The sequence below is a fragment of the Alosa alosa genome, chromosome 20 (assembly GCF_017589495.1).
Source record: "Alosa alosa isolate M-15738 ecotype Scorff River chromosome 20, AALO_Geno_1.1, whole genome shotgun sequence".
Lineage (NCBI taxonomy): Eukaryota > Metazoa > Chordata > Actinopteri > Clupeiformes > Clupeidae > Alosa > Alosa alosa.
The window spans coordinates 7,897,771-7,915,302 of record NC_063208.1 but is presented as its reverse complement, the minus strand read 5'-3'; the positions used below and the strand labels follow the sequence as shown (position 1 = coordinate 7,915,302).

At 47.4% G+C, this 17,532-nt stretch overlaps 1 protein-coding gene across 2 annotated transcripts in view; it reads right to left on the bottom strand.

Moving 5' to 3' along the window:
- Positions 1–17,126, bottom strand: part of efna3a (ephrin-A3a) — an 83,371-nt gene extending 66,245 nt beyond the window's left edge. For both annotated transcript variants that reach the window (XM_048229005.1, XM_048229006.1), the window contains exon 1: positions 16,443–17,126. In XM_048229005.1, coding sequence (XP_048084962.1) covers positions 16,443–16,552 — 110 coding nt within the window. In that variant the 5' untranslated portion in view covers positions 16,553–17,126. The remainder of the gene's footprint in view (positions 1–16,442) is intronic.
- Between the last annotated feature and the right edge of the window lie 406 nt (positions 17,127–17,532).

The window sequence follows — 17,532 nt, the reverse complement described above, 5'->3', positions numbered from 1 at the left end:
TTGGGAAGTGGCACAGAATCCTTAAATTGCTGTAAATGCAAATGTATGAATCATAACCTTGTAGCCTTGTAGCCCTGCCTTTCTCTGAACAAAACCGCAGTCGAGCTTCGCACTTAATTCACAAAATCAGATGGCGAGATGAAGCCGTGCGGCGTGCGGCGCCACTGACACATTCACACAGGCATCAAAGCAGGCATACATTACACAAATGAAAGGAAACAGATAACATGTTCAGTGGCTACATGTGTGTACACACACACACACACACACACACACACACACACACACACACACACACACACATACTGTATACACATGCATTATGCACACACATCTCTCTAGATCTTGCTCTCTGTTAAAGGGATACGTTACCATTTGTGGAAAAAGACGCTCTTTTAGGAAAGAGTTAATCTGCAGGCCCTCTTTCCCCACACAACACTGAGCCAGCAAGGACCACCCCTGGGCCACATTGACACACACACACACCACACACACACACACACACACACACACACACACACACACACACACACACACATGCCAGTGAGCAGAGGGCCCACGCTAAAAGAAGAAACATCCTCACATGCTCCCACAGTCTGTGCAGTAATTGCAACATAGACATACACACCACACACATAAACACACTGGAACACACACACACACACACACACACACACACACACACACACACAGGGAAGAGGACAAAGAACAGGCTGAATCTCAGACATTCCCTGCCAAAACACACACACACACACAAACATACGCACACACACACATCCGCCTACACACACTACATACAAGTAAGCCCACAGCTACATCCAACCACTGTCTATTTCTATCTCACCTTGTCCTACACTCTCTCTCTCTCTCTCTCTCTCTCTCTCTCTCACACACACACACACACACACACACACACACATCAAAACAAACATAACACAAACACACACACACACACACACACACACACACACACACACACACAGAAACACACAAACACACACATACACACACACACACACACACACACACACGGCGAGAGAGTCTGGCAGGACATTGATATTCAGCACACCCACACACAGTGTGATGAGGATCTGAGATCAGGGCTCTCGGTGAGTCTTCAGGTCTACAGACTGCAGGGCAAAGCTCCATCCATCATTAGACACACACACACACACACACACACACACACACACACACACACACACACACACACACACACACACACACAGACTCAAATACATGCACAAATAAATTCACACATACAAAATGAAAATATTCAGAACTACACATTGGTAATGTCAACCAAAATGCATAATCCTCACAACCTTAACCATTTTAGGCCACAAACCAGAACCATGTACATGTATAGACCCTTTCAAGAGAGTTCCATTATCAGCATCATAGTTGGCCCCACAAGGCTTCCGTTTTAACATTCCATATGTTATCTTAATGCAGAGGAAGTAGATTGGGAACCAAATAGAACGTTCAAGCATTGTTTTTGTTTTTATTGTTGAAAGGGTCTATTGACACACATAAGCACACACAGAGAGAGAAAGAAAGAGAGAAAGAGAGAGATTAACACAATCCTACACACAGGAATTCTCACACAGAAAAACTCAATAACGCTTTCATGCAACCCGTGAACTGCGTACACACACACAAATGTGCAATAGTATTACAATGTTAGCTATGTGCACACACACACACACACACACACACACACACACACACACACACACACACACACACACACACAGAGAGAGAGAGAGGGAGAGGGAAAAGCATTTCCAAAAAGTGAGTCAGGCATGTTAGAGTAAAAATCAATGTGAGACTGCAAGAGGCACACACACACACACACACACACACACACACACATGTGAGCACACAGGCGTGGACACATGTGGCTACATGCTCATGTTTAAACCATCATCACATTTACACATCAAGGGCTCTCAGAAAAACCCAGATGGGTTCGTCAACGACACACAACAACCACAACGAGACCGAATTAACTTTCCTCAACATCCACCATCCCCACGCCACGCCACGCTACGCCACCACCTGCAACAATACATCACTCTTTCCCCAAACTGGGAAACAAGCTACGCCAGGTTGTTCCAGAATTAAAAGCCATTACCGTAAGACAATCAACTTCTTCTGTCCAAATGAAGGATTGCGGTCAGGTTGTACACAAACAGCCATTAAATAAATTGACTCTCATCAAAAAGCCATTGCACGCTGGGGCAATCAATGAAGGGTCCCATTATGAAATTCATCAATACCTAAGTACCCGTACACATTCGAGTAGATCTTTTAGCTTAGCAATTACTGCAGACTGTAATTCTGGTAGAGATCATGCATGAATATTCTTGAAATATCAACAAGCACGACATTTGTAGCAAACAAAAGGAAAATAAGCTATTTTAAAAATCAACTCTAATTGCACACACACACACACACACACACACACACACACACAATACAGAGACTAAATGAATACACACATATAATTAATATGACATTTATATTTCAACACTCTGATTCATTTCCATTCCCTTAACTGCCTCCTGATTCGTTAACTTGTTGTGTTTGCTCGGTGAGCCATGCAGGCCTGGATGCAGCCTGAGGTGATGGATTTCTTGACATCAGCCCTAAATGAATAAAATATGTTCCGAGCTCAGTAGCATTCCGCACACATCGCACGGCAGGTGATTTTCATTTCTGTCCAGGCAGAGGAAGGAAATCCTGCTCTGTTGCTATGCTCTTATCCGGCCCTTCTTTCCTAAGCCCCGTCCTGTTCTCCTAAGCCGGGTCAGTGGCCCGCTACGCAGGCAGCGCCGGAGTCTGGATCCGATTGGATGCGGTCCGACTCTGGCGTGGATCTGGCGCGGATCCGGCTGGCGTGGCGAAGAGGGGACGCGGCCAGACCGGCAGCAGCTTTGTTCCCGTGCTGTCTGGGGCCGTGGTCTGTTTAAAGATGGACTCCGCCAGCCTCTCTCCTCGGCTTCTATTTATTCCGTGACCAAATGTGCTCGCGAGCTGGTTTTATTCAGTGCCTGTGTGTGACAAGACCTTGCCAGGGGAGAGAGGTGTCATGAATCCACAATTTGTGAGGAAGACATACAGCTGGTGTTGGGCTACTGCTCAGCTAGCATCACTTTTTTTTCCTGCAAGCAATCAGTTCACTATATCTCACGACCTGTCTCGGTCTCACGTGGCTATTTGTGGGCTATAGCATCGAGGCTGTCAGGAGGCGGTTGCTATAGCGCCTGTCGGGGCACTTCCTGTTGACTCTGCTTTATGTTAGCGCGTGTGGGCCGGGCAGTAAAAGGAGCTGACAGCAGGCTGCTGAAGGCAAACTGCGGCAAGACACATGGAGGGGGCATTTATCACTTCATCCAAAACGCAGCCCATCCTCAAATGGCTTGATGAATTAATCATAATATAGCGAGGCACTCGTTCCAAGATCACTCTTTCACTGTTCGGGGGAGAGAGAGGGAGAGTGGGTGGTGGGGGTGGGTGTTGTTGAGGGGATTGGTAGGGGGTGGGATATTGGGATGTTAATTTGATTGTCAGGGTTTTTTTCTCTCTCCACCACCTCCTGGTTGTATATCACCGGCTTGTTAGAGCGAATTACACGCCTCGCTGGGTGGGGAGATTTCCATGCCTTACTGCCTGAGTGGGACGTGCCTCAAGTTCCAGTCCAGCCCAGGATTTCTGCTGTTAATTGATCAATTAGTGTATTCATAGAGTTCCAACACCTGAGTCCCCAGTAAAAGGACATTTGGAAAAAGATTAATATATATATATATATATATATATACGACAGCCATCTGCTCTTGAGGACATTGTGTTGTTGACCCAATTAATGTCGAAACATGATGGATATATTAGGAGGAATCTCATCTATGTCAATGTACTGTTTGCCATTTTCCCAAAGAAAAATCATTGGCATCTTGATTTTTCTTGCTGTTTTTCAAATATCATAGGAACTATTGGTGGACGGGTTGTGTTCTTTGTTGTACTGTAGGTGGATGGCTGTGTGCTTTGTTCTGCAGTATGGTACACTTACGCACAAGCTGATGCCAAGGCCTGTATTCTCATAGGTCATTAACTGGTCAATTAGCGTCATCAGGGTCTCTCTGGAGGGCTCCCACACCTGTTTCCCATGTGAGGGTGGGAGGGTAGAAAAACAGTCGCGCTCGTCTCCTGAGACACCGGCACCGGTGACCTCTTTATGTTGCCATAGATACATTTTCATTTTCATCACCTGTCTGGCGCGGTCGAACGGCGGGGAGGAGAGGGAAGATGCTTCAGCGCCTCGCTTCCCGCTGAGCACAAACACTGGTACAATTTAGCGGACTGGTGACGTTCCTGTCCACTCCACTTACGTCCGACTTTCCTCAGCCGGCCAGATATTGCTGTGGACTCCATAATGGAAAGGGATTCGCTTGAAGTTTCCCTGATTTAAATGTTCCCTGACATTATAAGAGGACACATTTAACTTCTGGGTTGGTTGGCGGGGTGTGCAGGGGGTAGCGTGTGTGTGTGTGTGTGTGTGTGTGTGTGTGTGTGTGTGTGTGTGTGTGTCTGTGTGTCCTGTGATTGCCACTGAAAGAGGTCAAATTACATTTTTGCCCGATTGAATGTGCAGAGCACTGGAGAGAGATTTCAATTTCGCTCAGATGTTCTCATTACGGAGATGCTGGCCGCCAAAGGGGCTAGGACCTCACCATAATTACAGATTCAATAGGCAAATTCTCAATTATGACAGAATACCTAATTATTACATCCATACTCCAAATTGCCTTGGTCTTGATGAATGGGCCGTGGCGTTGCGATCCGACCGCGCTCAGGGGAGACGTGCTGCGGCGCGCCGCCTGTTCCTTTCTTTTATTAAAGCGAAACACTCGAGAATATCAGAGCGAAGATAACGGCTGAACTCGGACCCCCCACCCTCCTCCGTCCTCCCGAAGGTTGCGTGTGAATGACAAGCCAGGAGGAGAGGAGGAGAGAACGTCACCTTGAATGGATACGGTCGAGGAGGGGCACACTCGCTCAATGTGTGTGGGGGGTGTGGAATGTGGTAGTTCTTCGTCGTCGAGTGGGACGTGTGAGAGAAATAAGCCACTGGAGTGTGTGTGAGGTGTCTCTCCTCTCGGTAGATCAACTGCTTTGGCTGTAATTCACTGAAAAGAACAGCGCAGGCCTTTCAAAAGTCAGCAGTGCGCTGCGCGAGGGCTCTGATGATAAACACAACACAGAGAGCAGTTATGAGAGGGGAGGGAGAGGGGGGGGGGCATTCTGACTCTTCTCCTCTCTTGGGAATTTACATCCTAACAGTTGCGCCTGGTCCCCTGATGTTCTAACAGTAGGTGGGCAAGGAGAGGGAGAGAGAGGGGGGAAGAGAGAGAGGAACAGACAGAGAGAGAGGGGGAGGAAAAGAGAGAGGGAGGAAGAAAGAGAGAGAGAGAGAGAGAGAGGAAGAAAGAGAGAGAGGGAGGGAGAAAGAGAAAGAGAGAGAGAGGATGTTTTGCCGCTCTGACAAACACAGCGGTATGGGACTATGCGGCCTAAGTGAAAGGGGTCAGAGCATCTCTCTCTCTCTCTCTCTCTCTCTCTCTATCTCTCTCTCTCTCTCCCCCTCCCTCCCCTCTCTGGTGGCAGTATTTGCATTCTAATCGGCAGGGCTGAGATTGGTTCTACCTGTCTGGATCCTGGCCCTTCTCCACTGGGGTGCTGGGAGGCGGCGCGGCGAAGCCAGCGTAACCTTGGAGCCGCTGGAATGCTAATGGCCTCTGATAGGCCAGTGAAGAGGAGCTATGTCCTCACAGCAGCGTCAGGAGCAGAGAGAGGGAGAGGAAGACAGAGAAAGAGAGAGAAAGAGAGGAAGAGAGAAAGAGAGAGAGAGAGAGAGAGAAAGAGAGGAAGAGAGAGAGATGGGCCTCGTCCCTTACTAGACCTCCAGCTCCGGAGCACTCCCCTTTGACACCATAGTCAAGTGCCCTTGAAAAAGAGCCATAGTACCCACAATGCTTTGCTAGGTCACAAAGGAAATTGGGGATGCGCAAGTGTGCTGTAAATTTGGCTCTCTTTCGCAAATGATTGCCGTTGTCTTGACAACCGCACACAAAGCGCCCCTGATGAGTGTTGTCGATTAGGTCGCCGCAGTGACAACCGCCCCCGCGGGAGCCAATCAAACGCTCTCGAAGGGGGTGATGTCACCTGCGCAGAGCCCTCTCTCCTGCTCGCTCCCACTCGTGGGGCCGCGGTGACAGGAGTAATTTAATCCGCTGCCCAATCAACGCCGAGAGAGAGAGACGAGTCACAAATTAAAGCTGCCGCAATTACTTACACCGGAGACGGCAATATTCCCCAAGTCGACGCCAGTGGCGGTGGGCCCTGTGAAGATTCCGTGCTCGTGGAGATCAGCACGTGTTCTCTACATGTGTGTCATCTAATCAGGATGAATGTTGCTGGCACGCCTCCCTCCTCGCACACAAACACGCTCAGACACACACACATACACACAAACACACTCAGACACACCATAATTTATGTGCTGTTGACAGGATAGTGAGGACTGCTGTAATCCATGCAGGAGCTACGCAAGACTCACTGGCTCTGTGAGGAGTTGTGCACCATCTGGGAGGAACCAGACTCACAACACAACACTGCGGATTCCTAAAGAGTCAAACAGAACAGGGGGAGAGGCAACAACAATAAAAAAGGAAAAAAACAAAAGGTTTTAAATCAGTGTTTTCCTGAAAAATGTGCTGATGTCCTCTGAAATAAATTCCATTTTATCCCTCGCTCTTTCTCTCTCTATCTCTCTCTTTCTCTCACTCTCTCTTTCTCTCCCTCTCTCGCTCTCTTGTTTGTTCACCACACAGCGCTTCCCTATCACACCCTGCAGATCTGAGAGGCCAGGCCCCTGATAAAAGTATTTTCAATGGAGAAAAACAGCATTTTCAACCCAACCCTCCATCTCCTGAACCACCACCCCTCCCACACACACACACACACACACACACACAGAAACACACACACACACACACACACACACACACACATACACACACAACACAGAAACACATTACACACACACAGAAACACACACATACACATACACACACACACACACACACACACACACACACACACAAACAGAAACACACACACACACACACAGAAACACACACACACACACACACAGAAACACACACACACACACACACACACACTACACACACACACACCCCTCTGGTTCTCCCCTCAGACACCTGCCTATTAAGTTTACACCGCCTATTGGCATTTCACTGACACCGTCCAATCCAATTAAAAATGCATTTGTTGTATTGATTATCATATGGCCCGCTATCGACTGCCCATCACGTTTACATCAGAGGCACCTTTCCATGCATCCAGGGGGGAGGGAGGGGGGTTAAGCACACACACACACTCACACACACACACACTTGCTGGACTGAAGACTTCTCACTTCAGTCTCACTTCACACACACACACCCACATACACACACACATACACACACACACACACACACACACGCACACACACACACAAAACCGCTGGACTGAAGACTTCACATACACATACACACACACACACACACACACACACACACCCACATACACACACATCATACACACACACACACACACACACACACACACACACACACACAAGACACACACACACACACACACACACACACACACACACACACACACACAAACACATCTCAGTGCTGATCCAATCAGCTTGTGCTGCTCCAATCCCACCCCAGCAAGCTGATCAGTCAGTCAGCTCAGCCCTCCAGTTCTCCACCTGCAGCTTTCTGAAGTTCTCCGCTGAGAGTCTACCTGCCTTAACGCCCTACCCACCCCGTTATTAGTTCTTCCCCCCCCCCCCCACACCACTGTCTTGGAGGAAGACAGCTCGAGGTGCTCACCCAGAGCCAGAAAAAAAACATTATTTTTTTGTTTTGCGTGTCTTTCACTGAGCTCTTCACTGGGGGAAGCAGCGGTGTCAATCATTTAGGCTGTTTGAGCAAGAACCGGGGGACCTCGACCCACTCGATCCAAAAATGAAACCATGCACGTCAATGTCAGTTAACTGATTTATAAGCGGTCAGCGCTGAACTGCTTCAGTATTGACTCCCACTGTGGTTATCTTGGTTAGATGAAGGCTGAAGTCAAATTATTAAATGCATCTGCTACAGTATATTAGCTCCAGGTTATTCTAGGGAGGCTAGTTCTTGCCTCACGTTTTTTGTCAACAAAGATAAACTACTGTACTTATCTGGGGTCTAACTATATACATTTGCGAGCAGCAGGCTGATTTAGAAGATGTAATGTGTCTGAATGGTCTCACATAATTGCTGTCCTGTATTTCTTCAAATGAATTATTGAATTTAAGCGCTGAGTACTATATAAATGACATGCCTGCAAATAAGTGTTTCTGTGCCGAAATCAGATAATCGATGTGGTGCGCTGCCGTACACATGGCTCAATAATCCACTGGCGAGTTAAAAAAGCCATTAGAAAATAATATTACAATTCTTCTATTACAATCTGAACCGGCATAGGAGTGCACCTGCTGAAGCCTCAACCGTGATTACATGCTTTGCACCAGCAAATAACATCACATCAAAATAATTATTAAATAAATGTGTTAGGTGTTTTGTCAGGGTAATGGCTTTCCAGTTAGAGTCCTCTTTAGTCTGAGCAAATTACTTTTTCTCCGTCTGCAACAGTGGCTGAGCAACCTGTGAATAACAAAAACTGTGTTGATGGAGAAGAAAACAACAGTGTGTTTACGGCGTGTCATATTTTCTACCGAGGCAGTCCGCTGCTCCGCTCCGCTCTGAGGATGAGGAGGACGAGGAGGGTGTATTGAGCGCGAGGGTAGTGAGTGAATGCGAGAGCACATTTGTATGCAAAATCGGTGGGGCTGGCCTAGCCCCTGCTCAGCCAGGCGGAGTGCCTGTGCATGTAATCGGATGGCCAAATCCTGCCAAGGCCTTTCCGCGTTGATGCTGCTGCTGCTGCTGCTGCTGCTGCCAGACGCCGCTAACACTGCTGCTAGGGTGGAGGTAGTAGCGGTGGCTAACGCGCCGCACAGCTTAGCTGCGTTAGCTGGCACGGGGTGGAGGAGGTGGTGGTGGCGGTGGCAGCAGTGCTGGTGTTGTGGTTGCAGTGCAGCGGTGCACATGAATGAGCCACAGAGTCTGTGTGTCCATATATTAACATGGGTCACCACCCCTGGGTATTGCCCCCCCCCCCCTCTTTTCTCTCTCTCTCTCTCTATCTCTCTCTATCTCTCTCCTCCTTTCTCTCTCTCTCTCTCTCTTTCTCTCCCTCTCTTTCACTCTCTCTCTCTCTCTCTCTCTCTTTCTCCCTTTCTCCTGGCAGCCTAGATGAGAGGAAGAGAGCGCGTTGACTGATTCCCTGCCTGACTGACAGACCTGCCAAAATCACTTTGCTATCGCTGCCATCCGGTCTCAGCTTAACACACCTCTTCCTCCTTCCAGAGGTGAGGGGTGGACTGCGGAGCGCGCGTCTGGGCCAGATCTGGCTCACGTCTGGCTCACGTCCGCTACGTGCCCCCGAGTCGCTGCTGTCCAGGGGCTCCGCGCTTGTTCTCTTTTCTTGGTGTCTTTGCGAGACAGCTTTGGTGTTGGTCACAGATGGCCTGCAAATAAAGTGGCACAGTCTGCCTGATGTTTATTGTATAGTTATGCCGAAATGGCCACGCTAAGCTTTCAGGGCCTTGGAAGTTACACTCTTAATGTTTATCTGCAGCGTCATTCACAAGAAGTGTTTGCATACCTTGAGAAAACATCGATTTTTATCAGTGCCCTGGGAACAAACTTTTGCTGCTTGAGCCTGTTAGCACTTTTGGCAAAATTATACCCCGACAGTAATTAGCATTCTGGTTATAATAGGACTCTGTGAGTTTGCATTTTCATAAATCCACCAAGCTTAGATACCATAGGAGTCCACCCACCTGCTTCAGGTGGATAATTGGCGGATAATTCCCATCTTTTCAGTATCTTTTTTTTTGTGTTAGTTCTCAGAAAGTAAAGCCGGCTCGTTTACCATAACTGTTCTAAAAAAGTCTTTGTTGTCGACAAGACAACTATACTAAATAGATCTCAATGCCACACAAAGGGCCCTTTTCATACCAACAGCTGCACAAAGAAACTATTATTATCAACCGCCAGATGTCTTGTGAGACAACCTTAATCTCAGACAGGGTGAACTCTCTATTGAAATACAATACTTTTTACTGCCCCAGCTGGCTTAAGGATTACTTCACATATTCAGTGAGGATGTGTGAAAGGAAACAGTGCATTTCGCTCCGAACCTCTGGCTGCAACACATTCATGCCTCGTGTTGAAAGTCAATTTCACAGGTCCATTTGTCATTACCTTTGTTGCCGGTGGCAGACTGCACAATCTCGCCGCTCGCGTTGGTGTGCTACACGATATTTCAACTTTTGAAAAGTGACCAGGCTCTGCAAGACCAAGCATAAAGCCCATAGTATGTGCTTACGCCTCAGGCATCTGTTTTTGAAGTTCTTTTCTGGTAAAATATAGCTTACAGACACCGTAAGTGATGCTAGCAGTTCTTAATAAATCCACCAGGCTTAGATGCCGTAGGAGTTCACCCACCTACTTCATTGTTTGTTGGATAATTGGATGGCACCACTAGCCATCTTTCCAACCGCTATTGCTTTTGTGGTAGTGTGGTATCAGAAGGTAAGGCCAGCCAAGTTTAAGTCTTCCAAAAAAATCAACAGTTTTGAGAAGCTGTAGAGGCTGTGAGCGACTATTGCGACCATGACTGCTCTCTGCTGCAATAAAGCATTTAGATGACATCCTAAAAATGGATTAACTTAGTTGTTTTTCGCTCCTGTCCAATTCTTTACAGCTCTGAGGGAACCTTCACCCACCCACACAAACTCACACACACACACACACACACACACACACACACACATGCACACACACACACACAAGTACACACACAAACACAGACTTCTAGCCGAGGGCTTTAACAAGCTACCGGGAAAGACTCCGGCAGTGCAGCAGTGAGCTTGAACATTGATCACCCTGCAGAGCGCCTCTGTCTCTCAGGGAAGCCATTTGTCAAGGTGATAATTTGTTTTGTAGCACACGAGATTGTGCACCAGAAATAAGAGCTTTCCTCTTTTTTCATTATGATTTCCCCTCCTCCTTTTTTCAGTGTTCATTTTAAGGCCTGACAGTCCATCACACTCACCCAGCTCAGGTTTAGCCATTGGAATCACACACACACACACACACATTACACACACACAATACACACACACATACACACACACACACACACACAAACACATACACACACACACACGCACACACACACACACACACACACACACACACACACACACACACACACACACACACACACACTGTGCCAATCTCTGCCGAATGTTATTTCTTTTTTGTCTGTTTCTTCTTTTTGTTGTCCATCTCTTCTTTCCTTCTTTCGTTATTTCTTTCTTTGTTTTGTTTTTTGTCTTTTCCATCTCTCCTTCGTTTGCTCGTTCTCTCTTTCTCCTCCACTGATACTGCAGTGCTAATGGTCATTGCAACTCGTTAAGGCACTAAAAGGGTCACAGTAGATGGCCACATGCTGTACTGTAACTGGTCATAAAAGAATGATGGACCTGATGACCTTTCACCTCTGGCGACCCTTTTCCTCTCATTATGTGGACTAGTATGTCATCCAGGGCCGTGCACAGACAATTTGGAGAGACAGGTGTCCAAGATAAAAAATGGGCATCCCTCTCACTGACCATTATTACAAAACAATGTTTCATGTAGGCCTACAAGCTACAGCCTAATATGCCTTATGCCTTAATACGGTAGTGACCCACAGATGAAAATTTGGATCAAGCTGATGCTTTCCTAGTTTTCACTAACACCTGACCCACAGCCAGTGCTTGCTGTTATGCTTAATAATACAGTTTTATTATTGACTTAGACTACTTGGTACATTGTAGACATCAAAGGAGATGTTGTAATGGTGGTTTTTAATTTCCCAATAGTGACAAAACAATGCCGTTTACTGGCGTGATGTTTCCTGGCGTGATGTCGTTTCCTGGCGTGATGCCGTTTCCTGGCCGTCACCAATAAATGCAGGTCAGTGGGACATGGATGCGGCTCTGCAGGGGGCTCGACATGTGTGTGTTTACTGCAGCTGTACTGGCACTGCACTGGACATGTGAGGAGGGGGGGGGGAGTCTCGCCGAATAACAACTCAAACGCAGTTCTCAGGCATGGTCACGTGTGCGTGTGTGTGTGTGTGTTTGTGTATCTGTGTGTGTGTAGATAATTCTATAATTAGAAATAGAATAAAAAATAAATATCCTGCAAAAGGCACTTATCAAGCTAGAGGGCAAAGGGGTAGGTGCTTGAGCACCACCTGGGGTCTATCTGTACACATGCCCGATGCCAAATGCCTTCTCTGAGGTGAGGCAGTTTTGGAACATTCTGGGGTGGGGATGGATACTGCGTAGTACACTGCTCCCATTTGGTGCTGACACTTTGACCAATTAAGGTGGCCGGTGGTGACATGCACCTGGTGCGGGGTTGCTCATGCTGCCACGTGCCACAGCAGGAAGTGATGTAAGGGAGACGCGTCGCCAACATGCCCGGCTTCCCTCAAGATGCTGCACCTCTAATTCAATTATCTGGCTGAGAGCCTAATATAGTCAGGAAATTAATGGCCTGTGAGTGTGCGCGTGTGTTTGTGATATGTGTGTGTGTGCTTGTGGGTGTGTAAGATCATTTGTGTGTGTGTGTGTGTGTTTACTAATATTTAAAAAATCTTTGTGTATGTTTTAATGTGTGTGTGTGTGTGTGTGTGTGTGTGTGTGTGTGTGTGTGTGTGTGTTTGGGCAGACATCTGTGTCTGCAGTATTCATTTGTGTGTATATGTTTGGTTATGTGCATATGTACTGTATACAGGTGTGTGTGTGTGTGTGTGGTTATGTGCATATGTATACAGGTGTGTGTGTGTGTGTGTGTGGTTATGTGCATATGTATATATGTATACAGGTGTGTGTGTGTGTGTGTTTATGTGCATATGTATACAGGTGTGTGTGTGTGGGGGTTATGTGCATATGTATACAGGTGTGTGTGTGTGTGTGTGTGTGTGTGTGTGTGTGTGTGTGTGTGTGTGTGTGTGTGTATGTGTGTGTGTGTGTGTGTTTATGTGCATATGTATACAGGTGTGTGTGTGTGTGTGTGTGGTTATGTGCATATGTATACAGGTGTGAGGGACTGTATTGTATATACTCTGTTGACTCAGCCTGGCATTAGATGAAGTATCTGTACTGCATCGTGGCTTGGCACACTTCTCTTTAGCAAGTCTGTGTCCATGGCTGTCTACAGGAGTCTGGGCACTATCAGATACTGTCTGTGTACCCAGCATGCATTTCTCAGCCTGCTCTCCATGCATACGGTATCTAGGCTAAGCAGATTTCCCTGCTATTTTATACCACTTTCTATTATCTTTCAAAAAATACAAATAATATCTCTACAGACTGCAATGCAAGGCATTGGGGAAAAGAATAACACCTTGTAAACCAACAGTCTGGAATAAATTTCGGTTTTCCATTGGGGGGAGTTAAATTAGGCTGCACCGCACCCCCACCCCACCCACCCACCCCAACACACACACACACAAACAACCCTCCCCACCCCTCTCCATCAGCACCACCCCATAGTGCCGTCATCTGTTGGGTGCTTTCATCCTCCTACTCCTGCAGACCCACACACATGCACACGGCAGCCCAGAGCGAGAGCTCCGTCTGTGGAGGCCGCGGTGCTGAGCAGCCTCCCCAGCTCTCTCTCTCTCTCTCTCCCTCTCTTTCACTCTCTCACTCTCTCTCTCTCTCTCTTTCTCTCCCTCTCTCTCTCTCTCTCCCCTCTTTCTCCCCCTCTCTCAATCCATCTCTCTCTCTCTTATTCTCTCTCCCCTCTCTCCTCTCCTCTCATCTCCACAGCTCACAGCTGGAGGTTTCCCTGCAGCCATCTGGGTGGTGTGTGTGTGTGTGTGTGTGTGTGTGTGTGTGTGCTGCATCCTCCTCTCCATCTCCTCTCCACCCTACTCCATCTCTCTCCACTCTAGTGCAGGCCGAGAGCGAGCTCCAGCCAACCGCAGGGGTGGTCCAGGACCGGACCCTGGCCAGTTGGGAGCGTCTGGCCCCCCTGTCATGCCCCAGCGAAGCGCAGCTTCCAGGCTGGACACGGGGTCCTGCACTTACCGTCTCGGTCCAGTTAGATAGCCCGGCGGTGGCAGTGGCGGTGGTGGGGACTGGAGCCAGATTGAGGGAATGGGGGGAGTATGTGTGTGTGTGTGTGTGTGTGTGTGTGTGTGTGTGTGTGTGTGTGTGTGTGTGGCCAAGAGCAGTCAGGTGGGTGGGGGTGGCACAGGTCCGAGATCCCAAATCTGCATTCCACAAGGGGGGGATACCTCCCCAGGCTTTTGTCTGCCACCTGCTAAGTGGGTCAGCAGCTCTTGCATTACTTTGCACCGGAGCTGGAGCCAGAAATCGAAAGACAGACTACAGCCAATACACAGAATACACAAGCAAGCAAGCAAGCCCACAGCCATCCGTATACAAACATATACCTCTGCCAGCCCGACAGCTGCATTGCCCATGCTCACACATTCACACCTCCGTCGTTCATCACAGTGCTCCCTCGCTTTCTCTCTCTCCCTCTCTTTCTCTCTCGGTCTCTTACACACACATGCTCTCACATGTTTGTTTTTATTACATCGTTAACATATGTGGCACCACACAGGGTGGTTGGATATGTACAGTAGATGTGACTGTAAGACTTATTTGTGTGGGTGGGTGTTTTAGTGTTGTGCATATGCTGTGCTACAGTGCCGTGTGTGTATGTGTGTGTGTGTGTGTGTGTGTGTGTGTGTGTGTGTGTGTGTGTGTGTGTGTGTGTCTATATTTTATGATAGATGAGTTTCTTCCTGCGGAACTCACGCAGCTCGCTCACGCCGCGCCAGTCATGCCGGATAAAACACACAAACGCATACACGCGGACGGAATTATTAACGGTGATAGATAATACTAACAATGCGAGGTGACACGCTCGGAACCTGCCAGTGGCGCGCCGCACTTCTGAAGACGCTCACGCCATGCTAATGAGGTTCTCGCCGTTAATGAGCGTCTCCGTGGCTCAGATTCACACTGACACGCTTAATTGCCGCCGCTGCCCAAACTGCTCACGATCTAGTGCGCGCTCCTTGCTGCATGCCACCTTATTCTCTCAGGACTGTCCTTTCCATCCATACAAGGCAAAAGAGGAAAGAGAAAAAACTCCAACTCAATCGCTCATGTGAAGTTAAGATGACAGGACTCGTGCTTATTGCCAAAAGGATTTGATGCAGAGGCTCCTTAGTTATTATTCCTACAGAGGTGTGTGTGTGTGTGTGTGTGTGTGTGTGTGTGTGTGTGTGATCGGCGGCGAGAGAGGTCTGAGAGGAAGAGGACAAAGACCGAAAGAGAGAGCCAAGGGGAAGAGAGGAATTGAAAGGAAACCGGAGTAGGGAATGTAAATACGAACGGACAGTCGAGAGGATAGAGGAAGCGAGAGACGAACATGAAAGATTCGTAGAAAGAAGAGTCTAAAACAATTAAAGTACGAATCAGATTTGATCTCAGGATATAGAGGATGAGCTCGCTGTATCATATATATATATATATATATATATATATATATATATATATATATATATATATATGGTCCGGTCTGTGCACCGTATAAATATGACAAAAAATGACAAACCGAGTGGACAACTAAGGACCTGTTATATGTACCTGGGAGTCCAGAGAACATGATGGAGAGATACAGTAGCGGAGGAGTGCGATGGGTTGGAGAGAGAGAGATGACTCATGACGAAGTGAGATAGATGTGTAGAGTGGGTTCTGACTATTAAACATTCATCCTTCACCTCAGGGAGCTGCTAGCCACCGGGAAAGCGCGTTGCATCGCTTGACTGAATCGATATTTTTTCCTCTATCTGATTATTACAAACCAGAATAAAAGTTTAGCGTCAATCACAATCAGTGCCATCTCGAATGGAGTTCCATTGTTAAAGAGGCCAAGTAAACCCTTGCCCACCTATGCATTAGCCATGTGTCCTGATCATGTGGTTCAATAAATTAACAATGTATCTACAGCATGGTATATTGAATTATGCATTATAGGCTAATTCACATTCCAGTACAACCATACTTCACTACGTAGCTGCCCACAAACCATCGCATCCCGCAGTCCCGGAAAAGATACTGAAATAGAGAAGGAATAGACAACTGCAGAATCGGACTCTCAGTCACTTACTGTATGTTCGAGCTGTTCCAGTATACGGCGTGGCGGTTGTTCCCGTGCGCCGGCGGGAAGTTCATCCAACTGAGCGTTAGCAGACAGAGGGAAAACGTTGCGAGAGCCATAATCCTCGGTTCCGCGCCTTTCCCTCGCTCTCTCAACCTTCTGCGCTTGCTGTCCCACCGTCCAGGAAAGGGACTGACTTTTACAACATCTCGAGAGCTCGTTAAACCCCGTAAAACAGTTACCAGCGACTCCACGGGCTCAGTGGAAGTGAGTGGGATGGCTACGGCGTCTCGCACACCAATTCCATTGCTCTCACTCTTAGCCTGGCATAGTCCAGACGCGAACTGTTATGTTTACTGATGGGGTCGCCTGGTTCGGAGGTTTAAATACTCGTTTATTCCTTGGAAGAAACGGCAAGACTCCAGCGACTACATATAAGAATCGGTTTAACAGTGCGCGCCTTCCGTTCGGGCGTTGCGCGTATTCTAACAAAGGAGTGACTTGACAGACTTTTGTCTAAGATGAAAGGCTCAGTTTACTAAAATGAGATTAGTTGAAAATGTCTTGCATGTGATGCTGGACAGTCCTTCGCACACTGGTGTTTCTGTCTCCACCGGTGACCACCTCTCGCGGCGCATCCTTGCGCTTTGCTCTCGCTTGCAGTGATAGACAGCCTGTGCTCGCGCTGTCAGCAGTCCCGCCTCCGCCACTTTATTCTCGCTGTGTGTGTATTTATGTGTTTGTGTGTGTGTATGAGAGAGAGAGAGAGAGGGAGTATATCGATGTATCAAGAATAAAGCCGTTATTGTAACTTAATTGTGTCTCAGACTTGTTTTACATATACCGGTTATCTTGTATTCATATATTAATCTGGTGACAATAGAAAAGTAAAATTGAAGTAGAAAAGCTACATTACACTACACACTTTGGGTTCTAGACCTATTCAGTGGGTCTATTGGAATTCCAATTAGACATTTTGAAATGTAGGTTTGCATTTTGGATTGGTACAGCCTTGCATAACAATTCTCACTTATTCATTAATGTAAGTTATCCTTGTATTATTTTACGCTCCTGATAAATCACTCCAATTGGCAAACAT